At 43.4% G+C, this 21,457-nt stretch overlaps 1 protein-coding gene across 4 annotated transcripts in view; it reads left to right on the top strand.

Annotated features, from left to right (window-relative positions):
* Positions 1–21,457, top strand: part of FAR1 (fatty acyl-CoA reductase 1) — a 105,029-nt gene that overhangs the window by 80,895 nt on the left and 2,677 nt on the right. For all 4 annotated transcript variants that reach the window (XM_063094362.1, XM_063094363.1, XM_063094364.1 and 1 more), the window contains one exon: positions 17,272–17,451. In XM_063094362.1, coding sequence (XP_062950432.1) covers positions 17,272–17,451 — 180 coding nt within the window. The remainder of the gene's footprint in view (positions 1–17,271; positions 17,452–21,457) is intronic.

The raw sequence follows: 21,457 nt of genomic DNA on the forward strand, positions 1-21,457 counted from the left end.
TAGAGCTTAGGGGAAGAAGAGGAGAGACCTACGGAGTTCATGAAGGCAGGAGAAGCCACGATGAGAGAAAGAAAGGATCACTCCCACCATTTTGAATCCCAGCTGCTTCAAGGCTGGAGCTAGTGAGTGCATGGAGCAAGAACTGGCAAAAGCCACAGCTGTGCCCTTCAGATGACCTTGCTTGGAGGCAGCAGGGGAGAAGAGGGCCTTGGTGGCCCTCAGGCCAGCAAAACCACTAACAGGGTTTCCATGGGTCCACATAGGAATGATGGGCCACAGACAACTGAAAAAAGGAGCCACTGAGAGGCTGGCGAGTCATCACAAGGGACTGTGCATGGCCCATCCCATGGGAAGTGTTTGGAGTTTGTGTTGTGGGGGAGATGGGCCCACCAGGGGAACACTGGGGCACAGCATGGACAGCTGATCTGCCCCCCAGTCAGCACAGGACCACTCAGTGAAGACTGGTCAGGAATACAGATCTGCAGGGGGTGCAGTTTACTGAAAGGTCTCAGACCCAGACCAGAGTTTCCACAAAACCCAGGTATACTGGAACTCACAAGACCCAGAAGTACATATGAAGTAAGTGGTTAAAACCTGAGCTGCAGCGCCAGCCTGTGGCTCACTTAGGACAGTGCGGTGCTGATAACACCAAGGCCACGGGTTCAGATCCTATATAGGGATGACTGGTTAGCTCACTGGCTGAGCATGGTGCTGACAACACCAAGCCAAGGGTTAAAATCCCCTTACCAGTCATCTTTAAAAAAAAAAAAAAAAAACCTGAGCTGCACAAAATCCTTCCCCAGGGAATCAGCAGCAAAGCAGCAATTTAGCTCAACTACAGGGCTCAAGTGCTGGTCCCCATAGGAAGTTCCCCCATTTTAAAAGTGAGCAAAGGACAACAAATTAGTTTCCATGCAGAGTTTAAGTGGTAGAAACAGTGAATAATCCAACACAGAACTGAAAGATAAAACAAAATACCCCCAGACCAGATACAAAGTTTGATATAAACTAGTAAAGGTCTCATATCACCAAAGAACACCTATAAAGCCTAGAAGGACTGGAAACCCCCTGGGCTCCCAAGCCAGGGAGGGCTGAGGGCCTCAGCCATGCCCCCTGACACCTGCAACCAGCCCAGTGATGACCACCGAGCCTCTGCAGGAAGCATCCTGGACTCCCGAGCTGGGGCAGTGGGGGGCTAAGGGCTTCAGCCACCCCCACCCCCGACATCTGCACCCAGCCCAGCAACAACCAGACTGAGCCATCCTGTAGGAATGGGGGGGGGGGTGCCAAGGGCCTCAACCATGTCCTTCCTCCTCCTCCCACCCTATTTCATTCCCCCTTCCCCACTCCCCCTCCCCCAACTGCTCTGCAACATCTTAGAGTGTAAAAAAAATAATATTAATAAGAAGCAAATCTAAAAAAGAAAATAAAAAGCAGATGACAGCAATATGCCAAGTTGCAGTTCCTTAGCATTTTTCTGCAAATTCCACTGCTGTTTCAGTACAAACATTCTGATTGTTTTTGTAAATGAATACACCATGTCTGTGTTTCTAACATACTATTCCATGGTAACTGCAGAGCAAAAGTCACTTACAAAATGTAAAAAATACTATAATAACAAAACTCTTCCATGAGGACAGAGATGCAAAATTGTATAGTGGAAAGAGCATTAGGTTGTAAGACTAGGTATGAATTCGCAGTCACTCACCAGCTATAGGTTTATGAGTGAGTCATTTAACCTCTCTGCCTCAATTTCCTTATCTGTAAAATACCTGCCTAGGAGGTGGTTGTAAGCACTAACTGATACAATGAATATAAAGTATATGGTACATGGTAAGTGTTCAGTAGCTACCCTCAAAATCACCCAAAATGTTCCAAACTATGGAAGGAATTGTTAGGATTATATTAATGCAACCTAATTTATATTCTCCAATTTTATACAATGACTTTCCCATTTCTGATATTTCTATCACTTTTTTTAATCATTAAAGAATAGAAATTCTGAATATTTTGAGTAAAAATATAAAAAAGTAATTCTCTTTTCTCCTTGAAATGTTATTATTAATAACACTTTTAATTGAGCACCCTTCCCCACTGTGGCTTCTCTGCAAACAACAACCCTTACCCCCTGGGATAGAGTGAGGATCCTTTAAACCGTCCCCACCCACGGATAAAATTCTCACTCACTTCACCTGAGGGCAGAAGAGTTCCTTAAAGCTGGCCAGTTCCCAAATCATTCATCTCCTAGGAATTTTTGTTAGCCACACCTTGATGTCTCACCCTCTTTCCCACTCCCAATGATCCGTAGTCAGCCAGTTGTAAGGCAAACAATAGTTTGTCTTCCCTTCCCTTCTGGGGTTGAGAGGTTTATAGCATGTGCCCTGGGACCCATAAGTGTTCCAAGAATATTTTGGAAGTTTCCTTCCTCTTGCTTGTATTTAAAAAGATAAACTTGAAATGCAAAACTATCAGCTTTTTCTAGCTATACAGCTTGGCTATTAAGAGCATTTCACATTCCATAAGCCTTATAGTCCTCAATACTAAGAAATTAGAGGCATGGGTGCCCTATAATCAGTGCCCTATAATTAGTAAAAGCTTTAAACTGTCCAGAAACAAACTCCAGTTAACTGAAATGGAAGGGAAATCATCCCACCCTACCCCCCCCCTCCATATTTATACACACATGCATTTAAAATCTTCTGATTCAAACTAGGCTCCTTCCTCAGAACTAAAAATCTTCATGAGAAGAGTTTCACTTACAACTAGAAATTGCAGAATACATGTGTTTAGAGATTGTTAAATCGCAGGTTCTTGGCTTTAGATTTGGGTCTTGCTGCTCCACACATTCCATATAGCTATCTCACCCTTTCTTGTTTTCAAAGGGGAGTGTACAATGTTTCCACAGTCGGCTGCCAGGTTTGTTTGTTTTTTTTTTTTCAGGCTTAAATTACTTTTTAAAAATTTTATTTCAGTTTAAACCAATACATTCACAAAATAAATCTGGTTTCCTTTTACCTTTTTTCCTTGACTAGAACTTTCTAGTTATTTCAGTTGAGTTTATGATTCGATCCCTTTCCCCACCATATCCTTTCTCCTAAGAGGAAAGTTCCTGTGCTGAGTGTTTTCCCTTTGCCCCTGCAGGCCCCCTCTCCTGTCTTTTCCACACTGCTTTCTGCCACAACAAGCTGACCTTTGTGGGTAACACATTTGGGTTCCCTTGCCCTCTGGCTTCTAGTTGGGTTCAGCCAGTGAGAGAGATTGGCAGGAGTAAAAGACTGGAGGAGAGGGTGGACCAGGGTATTTATCCCTCAGTCCTTCTGGGCCCTGGCTTGGCAGTGGTAGCCTTCTCTACCAAATGCCAGCATTTCTGTAGGGTGTCGTCTCTCTTGGCGGCTACACGTTTCTTGGAGATCCAATAATTGCTTCCTCCCCTTGCCCTACAGCTCTCCCGACTGTTGCTAGTCCCTGTGCTGCACCATCTTTTGGTTGGGTGCCATAATCCTGCCCACACTTCGTTAAACTCTTGCTTTTCAGAGAATGCTGTTTTCTGTCTGTATTCAGATACAACTCTTCATATACATCTTGGCAGTGATAGGATTCAAGATCCCAAATATGGTGGAATAAAACCTACTGACTAGTCCTGAAAATTTTTTCACTCTTTTTTCTCTTTTTCAAGTTGGCTAGTACTTCCTTGTCAGTACCAATGTAGAAATGCCATCATTGCATGAGAATCAGTCCTGCTCTTTCATATATGACACTATACAACAGATTGCTGAGGCAAATTCTTTGCCTGCAAAAACTCTTTCCACTCACTCACTCTATTCAGTCTGAAAGTCACAGCACTTCTATATGGTGCCCTTCATCCATCCCCTAAGATCAACTCAACTCTGGAAGAGACTGCTGAAAGCTGTCCAAAATAGAAGTTATCTCTTACACCTGCAGTCTTCTCTCTCCTCCAGAATTTTCCTGTGTCTCGTCAGTAAAGACCTTATCATGCACCCAGGTGAGCTAGAAACTTGGGAATCATTCTCGAATCGTTCTCATACACTAATCATTCTCATATACTAAACGTTCTCATCCACTACACAGCTCACAACCTTATGCATATCTAAGTGGCTTGGTGTTAAAACAGTTTCACAGCTTGTCAAGATGGACGACGACAGTTCTAGAATAGGAAAAACATTACGATTATTTGTTTTTTCTCCTTTAATCTGTGGACATGGTGAATTATTCTACTCTAAATGATAAAACAACCTCATATTTCTTGGGTTAAACCCAACTTAGTCATGGCATATAATCTTGCATATACACTATTCAATTTAGTTTGCTAATGTTTTAACTTACCACAGTCTACTTTGAATTAACGTTACAACATTAAACATACACAAGCTTTACTATGGTATATTTCCATTTATCTCCCTCCCGTTCTTTGTGCTACTGTTGTTAATTTTTTTTTTTTTTTTTACTTTTCCAAATTTTATATGAAACCACAAATACATTGATATTTTTGCTTTAATTAGTCATCTTTTTTTCTTTTAATGAACTTAAGAAACAATAAAAAAGTATTTAACATTTCTAGAGTCCTTCATTCCAGAACTCCATAGTCCATCCATATTTTCAACTGATGTCATTTCTCTTCAGCTTGAAACATTAACATTTCTTGAAGTGTAAATCTGCTGGTGATGAATTCCATCAGCTTTTGTTTATCTGGAACTGTCTTTATTTCATCTTCATTTTTAAGGATATTTTTCCTGAGAAAAAAATTCTAAGTTGACAAGTTTTTTCTTTAAATACATCTTTCTATTGTCTTTTGATGTCTATTGTATCCCATAAGAAGTCAGTGATTATTCTTATCATCTGTCCCCTTTATATAATGTGCCTTTTTTCTCTGGCTGCTTTATTTTGTTTTCAGCAATTTGACTATGATAGACATATTAAGATGGTTTTTGTTTGTTTCTTTTAATGTTCCTACTGCTTAGGTTTTATTGAGCTTCTACTGGGGTGTGTGGGCTTATAGTTTTCATCAAATTTAGAAAATTTTGGCCATTATTTCTTCAAAAATTTTTGTACCAATTTTACTCTTTTCCTCTGAGACTCTGCATGTATGTATATTAGACTGCTTAATGTTATTTCATAGATTACTGAGGCTATGTTTAATTTTTCAGTTCTTTTTCTCTCTGTGCTTCAGTTTGGATAGTTTCTATTGACCTATCTTCAAGTTAACTGATTTTTTTTTTTTTTTTTGGAGTGTTGAATTTGCTGTTAAGCCCATCCAGTAAAATTTCATTTCAAATATTGTAAGTTTTACTTCTAGAATTTCCATTTAGTTCTTTTTATATATATACTTTTCATTTCTCTACTGAGATTCTCAATGTCCATTTTTTCATTTAATTTTGAATACAGTCATAGGTCACTTAACAATAGGATATGTTCTGAGAATGTAATGCTAGGAATTTTGTTGTTTTGCAAACATAGAGTATACCTGCAAAAACCTAGGTGGTATAGAGCCTACTACACACCTAGGCTATATAGTATAGCCTGTTGCTCCAACCACTGTCGTATATGTGGTCTGTTTTTGATCAAAATGTCATTAAGTGGCACATAACTATATATTGATAAGAGCTGTTTTGAAGTCCTTGACTGCTAATTTCAACACCTGTGTCCTCTCTGGATCTGTTCCTTTGAACTGGGTTTTTGTTTTTGTCGTTGTTGCTGATGCTGTTCCTGCTGATGGGTCATATTTTCCTGTTTCTCCCTGTGTCTAGTAATTTTTATAGCTTGCTGAACTTTGTGGATATCATGTTATAGAGAGTCTGGATTTTGTTTTCTTTTCTTTGAAGAGAGTTGTGTTTTGTTCTTTTAGACAGTTTGTTTATTGGCAGATCAGCTTGATCCATTTGGGGCTTGGTTACAGGTTTTATTATCATGGGACTAGAATAGCCCTTATTCTAAGGCTAGAGTAGATTCTACATCTAACATACAGCCCTTCAGAGCTCTTAACTGAATACCCGGTGTGTTCAGTGAGGTCAGTTTATTCTGACTAGTTGGAACATCATTATGTCCCAGCAGTTTGCAACTTTCAGAATCTTCATTTAGCTGATGGACCCCAATAGCTAAGTCTTCTTGGCAAGCATGTGGTATCTTGCTCTGTGCAGCTTCTGCTTAGTATTTGGCCAGAGACCCAAGGGGGCCCACATGCAGATTTCAGGGGCTCCTTCCCTGCATAGCTCCTTCCTTTCCGTTACCACAACCCTCAATTTCTGGCCACTTTAGCCACTCCACCCGTCCAGACCATTGCTCTCTGTTAGTCTCCGCTTCTCTACTTACCTACATAGTCAAGGCCATTTATATTTAATTTTAGGAGTCTGGAATACAACTCAGCTCCTTGCCTGTCCTCATTGGCTGGGCCCAGAGAACTTTCCATTGGCTCACTGCCAGACAGAGAATGATCTAAAGGAACTGGGAAACCAGCTTGCCCTGTGAAGCTCAGCTTCCCTGTTTGTCCACTGCCAACATCCTTCCTAGCCTGACTCACACTTTCCCTAGAACTTCTAAGTAGCCTGGCCCAAGCTGGCAGCTATGTCACTGGAGAGGGAGCACTCTTATCCTTTAACTCTCAATCCTGGGCTCCCTAAGACACTGGAAGCCCCTTCTGAGGGAGAGCTTGGGTGATCTTCCTACTGTTTCTGGCTGTCTGATTAGGGAGGTGTCTGATATCCAGAAAGAAACTGCAGCTCACTATCTTTCCCTGGATTCATCTAGGGCAACCAGCTCCCTGTCACTGACATAGCCCTTGCTAAATTCATCTGTACCCACAGGACTTCTAAACCAGAGAGGTCAGTGTCAGTGAAAAGGTGGGACTGGTGGGGGATTTAGCCCTTCCATAATCTCTACTGACACCCCCTGGCCGCCCGTTGGTATACTTTGATAAGGACAATTTTTCTCAAATGTATGAAAAATTTGAATACAAGCATTTTAGAAAATATTGCTATTTATATATTGATATGAGTTAAAAAATGTGGCAGTTTGGGTTCTTCAGAACAGACTCTGGGTTAGAGTTTTAGGCTCAAGATATCTGTTAGGAATCAATACCTGTGAAAAGAAGAGAGAAGCCAGATTGGGCAGAGGAAGAAATCAAGCTGTATTGCAGGCCTGATAAAGTCTCAGCCCCAGCAGGGAGCTCAGTAGTCAGTATTGCCTGCTGAATTGTCTTGTATAAAGTTGAAATGGCTGAGCCTTGACACTCCACCTCACTCAGGCACTGGATAAAGACTGCATTGGTTAGGGCACAATTTTGGGCATGGCAGCTCTGCAGCTGAGGTGGATCCTGAAGGAGCTGACATTGGAGCCTATCTGCTGACTGCACCTCCTGCAGCTGTGCAGTTGTCCTTCCTCAAAGGGGGTGGTGGTACATCTTCATCTCTACCACACAGAAAGGTGCTTGCTATGGAAATGCAACCTTGAGACAAATCCCCTTGTCAACATTTCCAACCTGATTGTCACTCCTAAGCCCCTCTTATTTAGAAATTCTGAAGCCAACTAGACTCATCTTTTGAAATCCCCACAGGTAGTGAGGACTAGACTATCAAGGACCCTCAGTAGGATGAAGTTGGGCTGGTGTCATCTGGCAGACTCCAGCAGTCAGTCAGTGCATCCATCCATGTATCTCTCCATCTGTCCATCTTTCCATGTGTCCACCCACAGATGCTCTCTGTGCCAGGCTTTAGGTCAGATGCTGGTGAGACAACTGTGGCTCAAACACGCTCTCTGTCTCAAGGAACTCGTAGTTGGGGTGGGGGTCAGGGGTAGGGGGGAGATGACATCATTGGGAACTCAGCAGCCCTCACTGTGACTCAGGCAGGTGATTGGACCCACAGCAACAGGACTTCAGCTAGTCATTTCCACCACTTCTGGGCCTAGCAGCCAGTGTCAGGCAAGTAGGAAGCATTGAAAAATCAGCCCACATGAGGAAGTTCTAGCAGTGAGGCTGTGAGCAGGGCTGGGCAGGCAATAACTGCCAAGAAGAGTCCAGGCCTGGTCTCAGGAAGTGGGGGTGGGCACACCACAGCCAGGCCTTGGGCTCTATGGAAGTCCTGGTTGTCAAAAGTCTGAGGTGCCTGGGCACAGGATGCAGCTGAGCTTGGAGTGACTGGGGAAGGTGCAGTGAATCCAGAAATGAGGGGTGAGGAAGCAGAGGCTAGGCAGATGTTGGAGTGGAGTGGGGTCAGGGGCACTAACAGTGTCTGTGGCAGGTGTGAGGGGCACAGATCCAGACAGTGGAGAGAGGGTCCACTAGGGTGGGACCCTCAATAGGTGTTTCTCAATGTTCTTCCTCAGAAGGACTTACTGGGTGGGTCCTGAAACTCTCCCCTGGGCTCCTCCTGTTGCCTTTCCCCTGGCCCAGGTCTAACATAGGAGGAGGCTACATTAATGGGTTGACTGGGAGACTTGCCCACCAGTATATTCCGAGATAAACTGAGTTGGTCACAGTGAGTGAGAAAGAGGAAGGTCAGTCCAGAAATAGGCACTTGCCTGCGAGGTTCTCATTTGGCAGACTGACTCTCAGCCAACGGCTATGGCCAATGGAGGGGAGGCTGATAGAGACCGGCCCTCTTAGTCACAGGGATGCCATGGATTTGCCTCAGGACCATTGTTTTCCACATCTTTGCTATTTTGGGAGATTGAGTACAAAAACTTAGTTTCTACTCTTTAACCTGGAAATACTTTCTCTGCCTGCTGCAGAGACACAGCTCCTATAACTGAGACATACCTGCTTATGCCACTTTCTCACCCAGGCAGATCCAATCATGCTGACCAGAAAGACAGCCTTTGGAAGGTCTGGTACCCATGCAGCCAATATTCCAATAGGTGTCGCCTGACAGTCCCCTAAGGAGGCAGACGAGCAAAAGACCCAGGGAGTTTTTTTGGAAGCCTAAGTAGTAATGTTATTTCTGGGCAATTGTAGACCTTCCATCCAAGCCCTGGAACTTGCTGAATATATGGCAAGGAAAAGCTTAAGATTTCACAAGACACTTGCCTTTTGGAGAAGAGTGAAAGGAAAAAGAGGATTAGTATGAACTCTCACGCTATTGTTTTTCTGCTGGAGCAAATTCTCTTGCACCTAGGCTACAGGAAAAGAAAAACAACATCAAAGAACTGCTCTTCTGGGCAGCTCCATGGGCCACTTTGCCCACTCCCCATGGTGGTCATTCTGTTCCTTCTCATTCTCCAAGTTCCTAATCAGTCCAGATTTCTTCCCCCCGAACAACAGAGACTCTCAGGCATGAAACCCCTCCACTTATAGACTATAGGTGCTGCCCCCCTTCCCTGGGTCTCAGAAGCTCCATCATCCTCCTGTTCAAGGCCAGGCCTCCACCTGTGCTCAGGACCCTTCTCCTCTTGACTGTTCCAGGACATCCACCTGTTCATTACTCTCTCTGACCTCTTGCTGTCTAGTGCTTCCTTCCCTTTAGCCTAGCATCCTGCTCCAACGTACTCCATTGAGAGACAGGCACTCCCTCCACCCTCTCCTCCTCATACCAATGCCTTCTTTTTCTCTGCTTTCACTTCCAATCTTGAAACAGTAGTCCACCTTTTCTATCTCAACTCCCTCTCTTGCCACCCACACTTCACATTGCAATCTGACTACTCACGTCTGATGTATACTTTTCAGCAAGTCCTTATCTCATTTGACTTCTCTGCACCATTTGGCACTGTTGACTACTCCATTCTCCTTGAGTCTCTTCCCTCCCTTGGCTTTCCCTAACACAATTATATCTTAGTTTTCCCCAATTTCCTTTGTTGACTTTGTTTTTTTCCCTGCTCTTTATGTGAAAATGTCCTCCAAAGCTCTGCCTTAAACACTTGTCTCTCCTTTGGATGCTTTCTGACAGCAACCCATCCACAAGCATGAATTCCCCTTTGATGACACCTCTCCTGACCTTTGGATTCGTAATTCCACAGGTCTACGTATCATCCCCAGAAGATGTAGCACAGGCACTTTCAAAAAGGAACTTCCCACCATTCAGTGTTCCCTTCTCCTAGGTTGTCTTAGTCAGTGGCCTAAATGCATGTGGTTGCCAGAAAAACAGGAGTCATTCTTGCCTCCTCTACTTATGAACTTGCCTCAATTCTCCTCCTCTTCCTCCTTTCCTTTACCACTGCTCAGCTCTGGTCCTCATAACCTCTTACCCCAATTACTCCAACAGCCTTCCTAGTAGATCTACTTCCTCCTCTCTGGCACTCCTCAGAGTCGTTCTGTGGGACCAGAACCATCTTTCTAAAGCACACAACTGATCACCTCTCTCCTCTTGTAGAGACTTTCAATGGCCCTCCCTCATCTGGCTCCTATCGACCTCTCCAACTTCCCCTCTCCATCCCCACCTTGCATTTTACACTCCATCAACACCAAGCTGATGCCTCTGCAGCTTTGTTCATGCTTTTCCTCCTGTCTCAAATGTCATCCCCATGTTTTCCCTTCAACTTTCCCTATTCATTGTTCAGATGTCCCTCTTCCAAGACACACTTGTCTGACTTACATACCCCTTTCCTGTGCTTGCAGCTATGATAGCTTTTGTCACCACTACATTGTAGTTACTTATGCCATGTTCTAGTTGAGCCATGATTGGGAGTCAGAGTTGGTGGACTGGGCACCTTCTTGGATTCTATTTACATGGGCTGATATGCATGAGGGTTTTTGGTGGTGTGGGGGTGGGGGCAGAGTATTAAGTGTGGGATTGGAAGACAGAAAGATAGAGGATAGGAGGACATTGGAGGTGTTTATTCTCTGCCAGGCCTCTTGAAATGTTTGCAAATCCTGGTGGACAGGTGACTTATAGATGTTGAGAGACTCTGAGCTCAAGCAGAAAGGGAGTGGACATTTCTGGGAGTACAGAGGCTCCCTTATGCAACTCTAAGAACAGAGGACATTGACAAGGAAGAATCAGAGCAAGCTGGAGGATGGGGGCCAAGTGTTGGTTAAAACTGATGGATTGGTTCATGATTATATGTCAAACATTTTTGGGGAACTTCAAGAAATATTTGACGGACATGTTGCAGGAAATTAAAAGGCTCTGAAGGAGTTATTTAAATTAATGTCCCCCCATTTGTATTCACAGGCTGATGAGGACTGGGGACGTTGAGTTTATATTTTCAGTCTTTCCACAACTTCACCCCAAGCTCTGAGGATTGAGACTATTCTTACTCATTTTTTGTTCCCTGGAGCTAAGAACAGCATCTAGACCTAGCAGATGATAAATAGAAGGATGGATGGATGGATGGATGGATGGATGGATGGATGGATGGATGAATGAAAGAAAAGATTATTCTGTTGATTCCTTGCCTCAAACCAAGGGCTTTGGGGGGGCCCCAGCAGCCCTGTGTAGTCCAGTCCAAACAGCAACTAGAGCCTCTTGTTTTTTCATGCACAGTAATAGTGCTCTGACAGTGAGGGACTTGGCCTTCACCCTGGAAGATGCAAAGAAAAACAACCACTGGTGGATCTCACTTGAGCATGGCTCTGGTGGCTGTGAGCCGCGGGCCTTCATGGTGCCCTGGGGAGAGAGGAGTGGCTCTAGAGGTGCTGCCTTCTCAGGCAAAGGCTCTTCTTCCCTCATGAAAACGCCACTCGATCAATACATTTTTGTGCAGCCATGGTGCCAGCGCAAAGCCAGGAATTGGCTGAGGCAGCTTTGGGCTTCCCTGGAAGATAACACCATCCCCAAGCTCTGTCCCCCTTCCTGCTTCCATTTCACAGCCCTCCTGGGCCCCTTTCTGAATCGAGGACCAGCACCATCTGGAGTCCTCAGCACCATCTCTAGGGAACCCACCACAGCCTTCTGCCGACCACATCCTGCCAAGGAAGCTGAAAGAAAATGCCTGTCTTCATTGCCTGGTGGTCGCCTGGCCTTGGGTCCTTTTCCTCCCTTTCAAGTAGCCACTATTTCCCCATGACAGAGAGGAACAGGCTGGGAAAGAGCAAAGGCCTTTAAAGTCAGACAGATCTAGGTTTAAGGCTTCTGCCATTTGAGCACCTTAGGTAACTCCTTTATTCTCTCTAAGCCTCAGTTTTCTCACCTGTAAAATGAGTCACTGTGAAGATAAAATGTGATCATGTATGTAAAGCACATAAAGGCAGTGCCTGACTCAAAGTAGCTGCTTGATAAACCCTAGCACTTATAATGATTAACAGGCAGGCCTGGCAGAGCAATTCTTTGGCCCCTCCTGGGATGAGGGCCTTCCAACAGGCTCAGAGCAAAGATTTAGACAATCCACTGGTGCCACCTTCACTCAATCTAAATGTACATGAGCAGCATGGGATAGGGTTTGCTTTCACTGAACTGGCAGACTAGGTCTTGGACATGAATTCAATTTGGCAAATGTTTTTAAGCGCCTGTTTGTGCTCACACTTAATCTCAAGTTTCAAAGAGAGGATGACATCATTCTGGGGCCAGGGATAGGACAACTAGGACTCCAAGCAAGAGCCTGGGGGAGAGGGGGTAAGCCCCAGGGAGCAGAGCTGGGCACTGTGTGAGCACATTCACCATTACACAGGTCTCCCTCCAGAGCCCTACAGGGATACCTGTGGGTTTTAGAAACAGGAGCCATTTCCCGGCAGATGAGAAGGAATTTGGAGGCACTGTGTGACCCTCAAGAGGACCCAAGGTCCATGTTCTGGCCATGAGATCCTTCTCACATTGGCCCCAGTTTATCTTTCCACTTACATCTCACACTGAAGTGTCCCCTTCCCCATCCAGACTGTCAGTTTCTCAATGGGCTGCTCCTGCCATTTCAGGCAGAATTTTTCTTTATTGCACAGGATTGTCTTGCACACTTATGGACATTTGGCTTCACTGGTCTCCACTCAGTAAATGCCTGTAGCACCCACTCCCTCACTGATTCATTTCCAAATGCTCACACCCATTTCCAAATGTTCCAGGTGCTTTTTGCACTTGCTTGTTTTTCTTCCTGGCATACCCCCTGCCCTTATCCACCAAGTGAAGGCCTCCTTCATGAAAACCCAGCTTAAATGTCACTTCTCAGGAAGCTCCTCCTTCCCCCTCACGACCCCTCTGCCCTGCAGGCCTCCCCAAGTTTCCCACAGATAACAACCCTTCCTTTGACCTAGCAGGTATCCCTAGGCAACCCTATTGGACAGGTTGTTTGGGGGGTCAATTTCTTTTGTCACACTTGTCAAAAGACAAATGTTAAAAGACAAAACTACACCAAATTTAGTTTTGCAGATCTTAATTGGCTTTTATTTGCAATTCTCTAATCGGGCGGCCGTCCGGACCAAAAATGGTTCAGAATGCTCCACCCCACCACATGTGCAGGTTATATTTATAGCCAGGGAAAAGGAAGTGACATACTAAAAACAGAAGTGAGTTTCAGAGACAGCTTGATTGGTACAGGTGGCATTTACCCTAATTGAACCTGGTTTGAACAGTTGGCTGCCTGACATTGACTGGAAGCTCAGCTGCTGTGATTGGCTGAGATTCAGCTATTTGTTACAAAGGCAAATTCCTAAGTTAGGTTTTCAGTTTGTTTACATACTAAGGTTTCAGTTCATTACATAGGACTTGTATGGAGTCTTCTAAAGCCCGAATTTAGTTTGATTTAACACAAAATTACCACAAATACTTACAGATCTAATTGGCTTTTATTCACAATTCATGAATCAGGGCTGTCTCCATTCTACAAAACAGAATGAGAGTTCCTCCCAGGCAATGACAGAACAGTGGGTTTTGTAAGGTGGGAACAAGGAAACAGAACAAGAGGGGGCAAAAAAAACCCAGGTTACTTCAGGTTAATTTTTTGTAAGGATAAAGCAGAGGGGACTTCCTGACTCAGGTAGTCTAGAATCTCCTGTTTTCAGAAAAAACTGGTCTGTTTTGGGATATGACTCCTTAAAGTTTCAGTTTGATTATGTGGCATTTAACATGAGTGACCTCTTTTGGTTTGGTCTGGTTTGTTGGGGTCTACTGAAAGGAGCTCAATCCAAAACAGTTGCCTTCCATAAGTTTTGTTTAATGCACTGTAGCCCCCAGAGGAGCTAGGCTGTTTCTCATAAGCTTCTTTGTATTCCTCACAGTGCCTAGCAGCAAGCTGGGAGATGCACAAGGTGCTAATGCCAGGTGTCCTCAGGGAACTGATGCAGCTTTCTCAGCAGAGAGGGACTGCAGCATGGCTTTCACTGCCACCTGGCGGCCGATCCAGGATGGGGGGTTGGATGCTGTGGAAAGAGCTGCCGGGCCGCAGGCCAGGCTGCCAGAACAACTGGGCTAATGAGGCCTAGTTACAGCAGTGCTACTGGCATGAGCCAGGATATTACAGCAGCCATATGATTATTAGTACCGTGACAATCACTGTTTATACAGCTATTTACAGTTTAAAGAGTTTTATTTTGCTCAAACCACAGTGCAACCTTGTAAATTCAGCAGAGCAGCAATTTTTATTCTTATTTGACAGATTGGTAAACAGAAATGAATAATATCAGTAATAATATCACCTACTACTACAAAAATAACAGCATCTCTTTCTCTTCTTCCACCTCCAGTCTCTCTCCCTATCCTAATTATTGTGTGCAAGGCAGTGGGCTAAAGGATTTACAAATGTTTCATAACACCCACTTGAACTGGACTTTCCCACTTTTGGAGTTTTGGTCTGAGCCCTAAAGCCATGTGCTCATACATTTTAAAGCAGTGCTATCCAATGGAAATATAATGTATGCCACATATGTAGTTTAAAATTTTCTAGTATCCTAAAAAATAGGATAAAGAGATAAAATAATTTTTTTTTTTTTTTTGTCTTTTTGTGACCAGTAAGGGCAATGCAGCCCTTGGTGTGGTGTCGCCCGCACCGTGCTCAGCCAGTGAGCGCACCGGCCAGTCCTATATAGTATCCGAACCCGCGGCGAGAGCACCGCTGCACTCCCAAGTGTGGCACTCTCCTGAGTGCGCCACGGGCAGGCCCAAGATAAAATAAATTTTGATGCAATATTTTATTAACCTAACATATCAAAAATATTTCAGTACCCAATCAATATTAAAAATATTAATGAGATATTTTACATTCTTTTATTCACACTAAATCTTTGAAAGCTGGTGTGCCGGTCACACTAACGGTGGTATCAATTGGATCAGCTATACTTCAAGTGCTCAACAGCTATATGTGGCTAGTGGCTGCCATATTGGATGGTGCAGTTCTAAAGAAGGTATTTGGCCATCTAGACAGGCCTTGCTAACTGGAAGTCTCCAGTCAGATTGTGGACCCATCATTCAGAACATTTGCAAGAGAAGGTAGTGGCTGGAGAAAGAGAGTTGAAATTTCTTTGAAATTTCCTTAAAAAGAGTTGTTGGAGTATTGTGTGATTTCTTTCCCTACCACTGGAGGAGAGGAGGGCAGGACTCTTCCTCCAATTTGAGCCAAGTAAGGGGGGCTTCAGGAATTTTTACAGTACAGAAGTTGATGCCTGACTCACTCCTGGAGAAGCCAAGGGGTGAGCCTGGCTGGAGTTGACCACGATGTCAGAACAAAGAGAAAGACTACAGAGCAAATAAGGTGGTTCATGCTGATGGCAGGTTAAGGGCCATGTTCTCCATGGGACATTAGTCCCATCTTGAAGGATCCAACCTAGAGGAGCTCATGCTAGTACAAAGAAGCTGCATGGGTCAGTTGTGAACAGCCAGAGTTCACATCACTCACCACAGAGGATGGTGCAATGAAAGAACTCCAGGGAAGGGTGTCACTGGGAAACCCACAAATGTATTCCATAAAAGAAAGAGCCATTACTTTGGCACCTGCCACCTAGAGGGTCCTTGAGCTGGGTTACAATATTATCTATGGAAGGCCATGCCCTTTTCCTCAAATCTCCTGCTCCTCCCTGTATATGACCCAGGAGAAAGCCCCAAATGGCAGCTTGAGCAAAGGGAAGACAGTGGGGCAAGGCAGGGAAGAAACTGACCATGACCATCCTTTCCTTCTGTTGTTCCTCCAGTCGTGGCAGATGTTATATGGGGAGGCTGGGGCAGGCAAGAACTGAAATTCTTACAGGAGGACAGAAGACTGTGTAGTCTCAGCTGGGCCCTACCCTGCCATTTGACAAGGCTTTCATTTACTTTGGTGACAAACATTAGTCCCATGAACATTTACTGAGCAACCCAAACAATAGCAGTTGCTATTATCACTATACTAGCCTTTATTATGTGGTTTAAAATTTATTATAATAAAATAAATTAAAAATTAAAAAATTAATCAATAGAATTAAAGAAAATAAAAAGTTAAACTGAAGAATTCTGTACACAGCTAAGAGAAAGATGTACAATTTAAGTGTGAGCTTATACAGACTGAGAAAATTGTAAAATACATATTCTAAAAAAATGTATTATAATAAATGTTGGTAACACTATGGAATTAATGTTGGAAGACCTATAATACAGGCGATTAATCTGACATCTCTATTGCAAGCAAAAGAAATCCAACTCAAATAAACAAAATTGAAAAAGGTATTGGAGTATCTCATATAATTGAGAAATGTAGAGGTGATAGGCTTCAGGAACAGTTTGATCCAGAAACTCAGACAATATTATTAGAATTGTTTTTCTCCATCTTTTTGATTTATTTCCCTGCTTCTTTTTTGTCAGTATCACAAACTCCCTTAGTAAATGGCTTCTTCTGCCCAGCAAGGGAAGATGGCCATCCATTGCTCCAAAGGCGAGATAACACTTTTCTTGCCAGTTTCTGAAGGAATGTTCTTAGTACTCTAGTTGGCCTGACTGATTCAGCTGCCCACCCTTTGGAGTTGGTGATTAGGAGAAGACAGAGCATGGCATCAACCGCATCCAAAATACAAGGATTGGGATAAGTTCCTTGGAGAATATGAGGGTACTACTGCCAGAAGTGAGATGTAGGAGCATACTGAGATAAAACTACATGGTCTACTGTTCATTCCAGGTAGTAAGTACAGGAAGTGCTACAGGAGCACAGAAGAGGGTGTGACCAATATAGCCTCTTTATTTAGCATATTTTGGTCATTGCATAATAATCAAAGCAGTGATAATAAATCTTATCTTTGCTTTCTATAAGTCAATACTTTACTTTCTATAAGTTGCTCTCCCATATTTATATCACATCAGTGATATGTGCTTTGTTCAACCAGATATGAATCCATCCAGCATGTATTTCCTCATCTTTTCTTCAGAGAATTCCTAACAACTCTTGTCAAATACCTCACTCTTGTCCAGATACTTTTTTAATATTTTATTTTCCTAACAGTCCTCAGATGGATATCTTCTGCAAGTATTTGCCTCTCCACATCTGCTCTCCACCCTTTCCACCAGCTCTGTGCCCCAGGAGGCTGACCCTATGGACTACATCAATGGCTCCTTGGCCTTCCAGTTGGATTTCCAGTTGGGCTTAACCGAAGGAGACAAGAGATTGAAGGGAAAGAGAAGGGTGAGTTGGGATATTTATTCTTCAAGCTCCCTTAATGCAGGGTTATCTCGGGCTGGGTGGGTCCCTCCACCAAAGGTGATGTGCATACCATCCCTCTGTCTCCAGGTTTGCTAGTTTCAGAGTTCAGGCTGACCCTTACCTCTTCAGGCTCAGGAGTAGTAACATCCCCACAGTTACTAGCCCAGGGTAGTATTCTACTTTTTGAGGTTTTCCTGCATCCTGCTCATAAGACTTAAAAATCATTCTAATCTGAGTACATCTGTTACCTACCAAGACCCTGACATAAAACCTGTCTACAAAACTAATGAAAATTAGTTGGCCATGATGGTCATTGGTGAACCACATTGAGTGCTTAAGATTGCTACTTTCTTTTGTAAGGGCTCACAAACCATCATTTTTACCTATTCTTTCAAGACTCTTGTAGAGAGTAAAAGTCAAGCGTTGTGGCCAGTAGTTTTGGAACACCCTTTTAAAAATACATTGTTGATCTCAGTTCTTTGAGTTCCTCTATTCTCTAAAGTGCCCTAGAGGTCTGGCCATTTCATCCTTTTAGTGTTTCAGTCAGAGTAGCCCAGGTTATGCTGTGGTAGCAAATAACCTCCAACACTCAGTGGCTTACAACAAAAACAGGTTTATTTCTCATTCCTGCCATGTGTCTATCATGTGTTAGCAGGGAGCCTTGTTGATAGTGAACACTCAGGAACCCAAAATGATGGAGCTACCACAACGCAAATGGTGCTGATTGCTGTGCCAGAAAGAAAGAAATCTCTGGAGGGTCTGGCATGGACAATTAAATGCTTGGCCTGAAAGTGACACCAAACTTGTCACATGACCCCATCCCCCCAGGGAGCTAGAAGGTAATCTACTGAGAGCCTGGGAGATGCCTGTCCCTTTCAGGGGAATGTAGCTATTTCAGGTATGTCTCTTATCTTTCCAACTAGGTTATAAGCCCTCTTGGGGAAGAGATTTTTTTTTGCACTGCTTTTTCAGCACGTCCAGACCCAGGTCATGTAATTACCCACTTGAGGGGTGGCTTGTCCATCCATGATTTTAGGAATGAATGGCATATGAAAGTGGGAAAGTGTGGTGCGCGTTATGCTGTTTAGCCACTTTATGCTAAGGTGTTGGTGTGTGTTTTTTTTTAACGTCAATGGTAAATACTAGTTTTTCCCATAGTGAAATCTCATATAAGAGGTAAAAAGCATAATATGAAAGGAAAAATTATCCTCTATGTGTGCTGGTTGTACTATTAAGTTTATTTTGAAATAAATATATAATTTGTTTTGGAATCAACACAATGTCTGGCACACATCAGGCTAAAGATCTGTTGAATGAATGAATGAATATTGTTATCTCCACTTATTCATTTAGCCCCATGTATCAGCTTTTTCTTACGTTGCCAGGCAACAAAAACATATGTTCACTTAGTACATAGTATAATATGGAAGAGCTGAGCTATGTGCAAGATGCTGCCAATAAGGTGGAGTAATAAGGATTCTCATTAAAACACAAAAACAGTGGCATCTGGGCCAGAAGGGCCTTTTATTATAAAAGGGGCTGGTGGGAGACCACATAATCCACACCTAGTATTTGCTGGCCGTTGTTGACCTCACCTACTGTAACCTCAAATCCCCCCATCTTTGCCAGTCTGAGAGTGTAAAATACGATTGAATTAACATTGAATCTCACATCCTGAGAGCTGTGAGTTGCATCTACTCACAAAGGAGTTTTGGTGCTCTCAAAGTCACCCCCAGGTATTGCTTACCTGTTCTCAGGCGTGAGACCATTCGTACTGTTCCACTCCTCCATGCAGGTTGGTGTCTGCAAACCATTCTGTCCCTGCAAATGGTGTTCTTGATTTATTATTCTGCTCTGCCAGGTGCAGCTGTCTGTCCTCTGTTGGTGGTCCTCAAAGCCCTCAGTGGAGGGTCTAGTGTAATGTGAACATGCCCTCCCAACTCTGAGTCATGTTGAGTCACCTGGCTCTTGAAGCAGCACACAGGCCTTCACAGACAGAGTGTGATGGAGTTTGGATGTGTTGTCCCCTCCAAAACTCATGTGGAAATTTGATCTCCAATGTGGCAATGTTGGAAACTGATTAAGTCATGGGGGCAGATCCCTCATGAATGGATTAATGCTCTCCCTGGGGGAGGGGGGATTAATGAGTGAGTTCTCGTTCTATTAGTTCCCACAAGAGCTTGTTGTATATAGGACCCTGGTGTGCTCTCTCTCTCTCTCTCTCTTCCTCTCTCTCTCTCTCTCGCTTCCTCTTGCCATGTGATCTGCTCATACTGACCGACATGAGTAGAAGCAGCCTGGGGCCCGTGCCAGATGTACTGATACAGAGTATATTCAGCTTCTGACCTTACTCTCCAACCTTCCCCACTCTCACCCCACTCTCCATCTCCCACCCCTGGTTAGGTATGGCTCAACCAGGGATCTGTCAGCATTTTCTTCTCCCCACCTTGATTCTCATCTTCACCTGTGCCCAACAGGGGCCTCCGTGCCCCATCCACACTCTCACATCTTCTCAGGATTATTGACTCCAGCAAATGGATATGTGGCAGTGTTGGCTAATTTTACTTGCTAAGTATAAGCCATGGACCTAGCCAAGAAATCCTGTGCACTTTCAATATTCCATTCAACCCTATAAATTAAGCAGTTGTTATACCAAGAGGTCACTAACATCACCCAAGGTCAAACACGTAGTGGGTGGTAGAGCCATGTTTCAATAAAAAATTTTTTTAAAAATTGAATTTCAGCAAGATAGATAAGAGATGCCCTTCCAACTGCTTCATTTAAGTGAACACAGTAAATTTTGAACTAGGAATGATGTGTCATTTTCTTTTACATAAGTTTTATGTTGATATTTCTGGACCATTTTTCCAAAGCTTGTTTCACTGGATATTACATATGCATTTAAAATCAGAATTACATCAATGTGGTGGAGAGATCTGCTTTCAGCTGCTTCATTCCAGGGAATTAAGCTAAATTCTGAACTATGAATAATGTATCATTGTTTTTTCATAGATGTTATACTGATGTTTCTGAACCATTTTTTCAGTGCTGGAAAAATAAAAAATAAACCTTGCCTGCCTTTTCCCTTTCCAATAACACACTACTTTTGCAAGGCAACTTCTGACCTTTTTCTTTTTTTTGAAATGTATTTATTATACATATTTTTGGGTACACAGTTATGTTTCAATACATGTATATAATGTGTGGTGATCAAATTAGGGTAATTAGCATATTCATCATTGCAAAACCTAATAATTTCTTTGTGATGCGAGCATTTGATCTCTTCTAGCCATTTGACAACATGCAATAAATTATTGTTAATTGTGGATGCCTAGAGCTCTACTGCACACCAATAGAACTTATTTTTCCTATCTAGCTATAATTTTGCATCCATTAACTAACCTCTCACTATGCCCCCTCCCTCTCCTCCTTTCCCGCCTCTAGTAACCACAGTTTTACTCTTTCCTTCTAAAAGTTCAACTTATTTATTTATTCATTTATCGGCTCCCACATACATGTGAGAACATGTGGTATTTCTCTTTCTGTGCCTGGCTTATTTCACTTAACATAATTTTCTCCAAGCTCAACCTCTGACCTTTTGAAGATAAAAGTCAAAGTTGTTTCTCCCTGCGCATTCCTTATCTCTGAGTGGTGCCACCACCTGCTCAGCTTACTCATGCTAGAAATCTGAGACTCATTCTCCATCCGCTGTTTCCCTTATTTCTCAGCAAGGCCTCTCAGTGCTACTTACAAAATATACTGCTACCTGTAGCTCACACCCCTCCAACCCCCACATGGCCTCTGCCTCCACCCTGGTCCAAACCACTGTTCTCTCTCTCTGGTTTACTGTTAATGACCTCCTAACTAGTCTCCCTTCCATGATTAACACCTTTCTCTTAATTCTCTGTAAAACAAATCCCCCATTACTGGGTCTCTTCCACCATGCCAGCCTCCCTTGTGTTTGTTGATTATGTTTCAAAACATTCAT

The sequence above is a fragment of the Cynocephalus volans genome, chromosome 4 (genome assembly GCF_027409185.1).
Source record: "Cynocephalus volans isolate mCynVol1 chromosome 4, mCynVol1.pri, whole genome shotgun sequence".
Classification (NCBI taxonomy): Eukaryota; Metazoa; Chordata; class Mammalia; order Dermoptera; family Cynocephalidae; genus Cynocephalus; species Cynocephalus volans.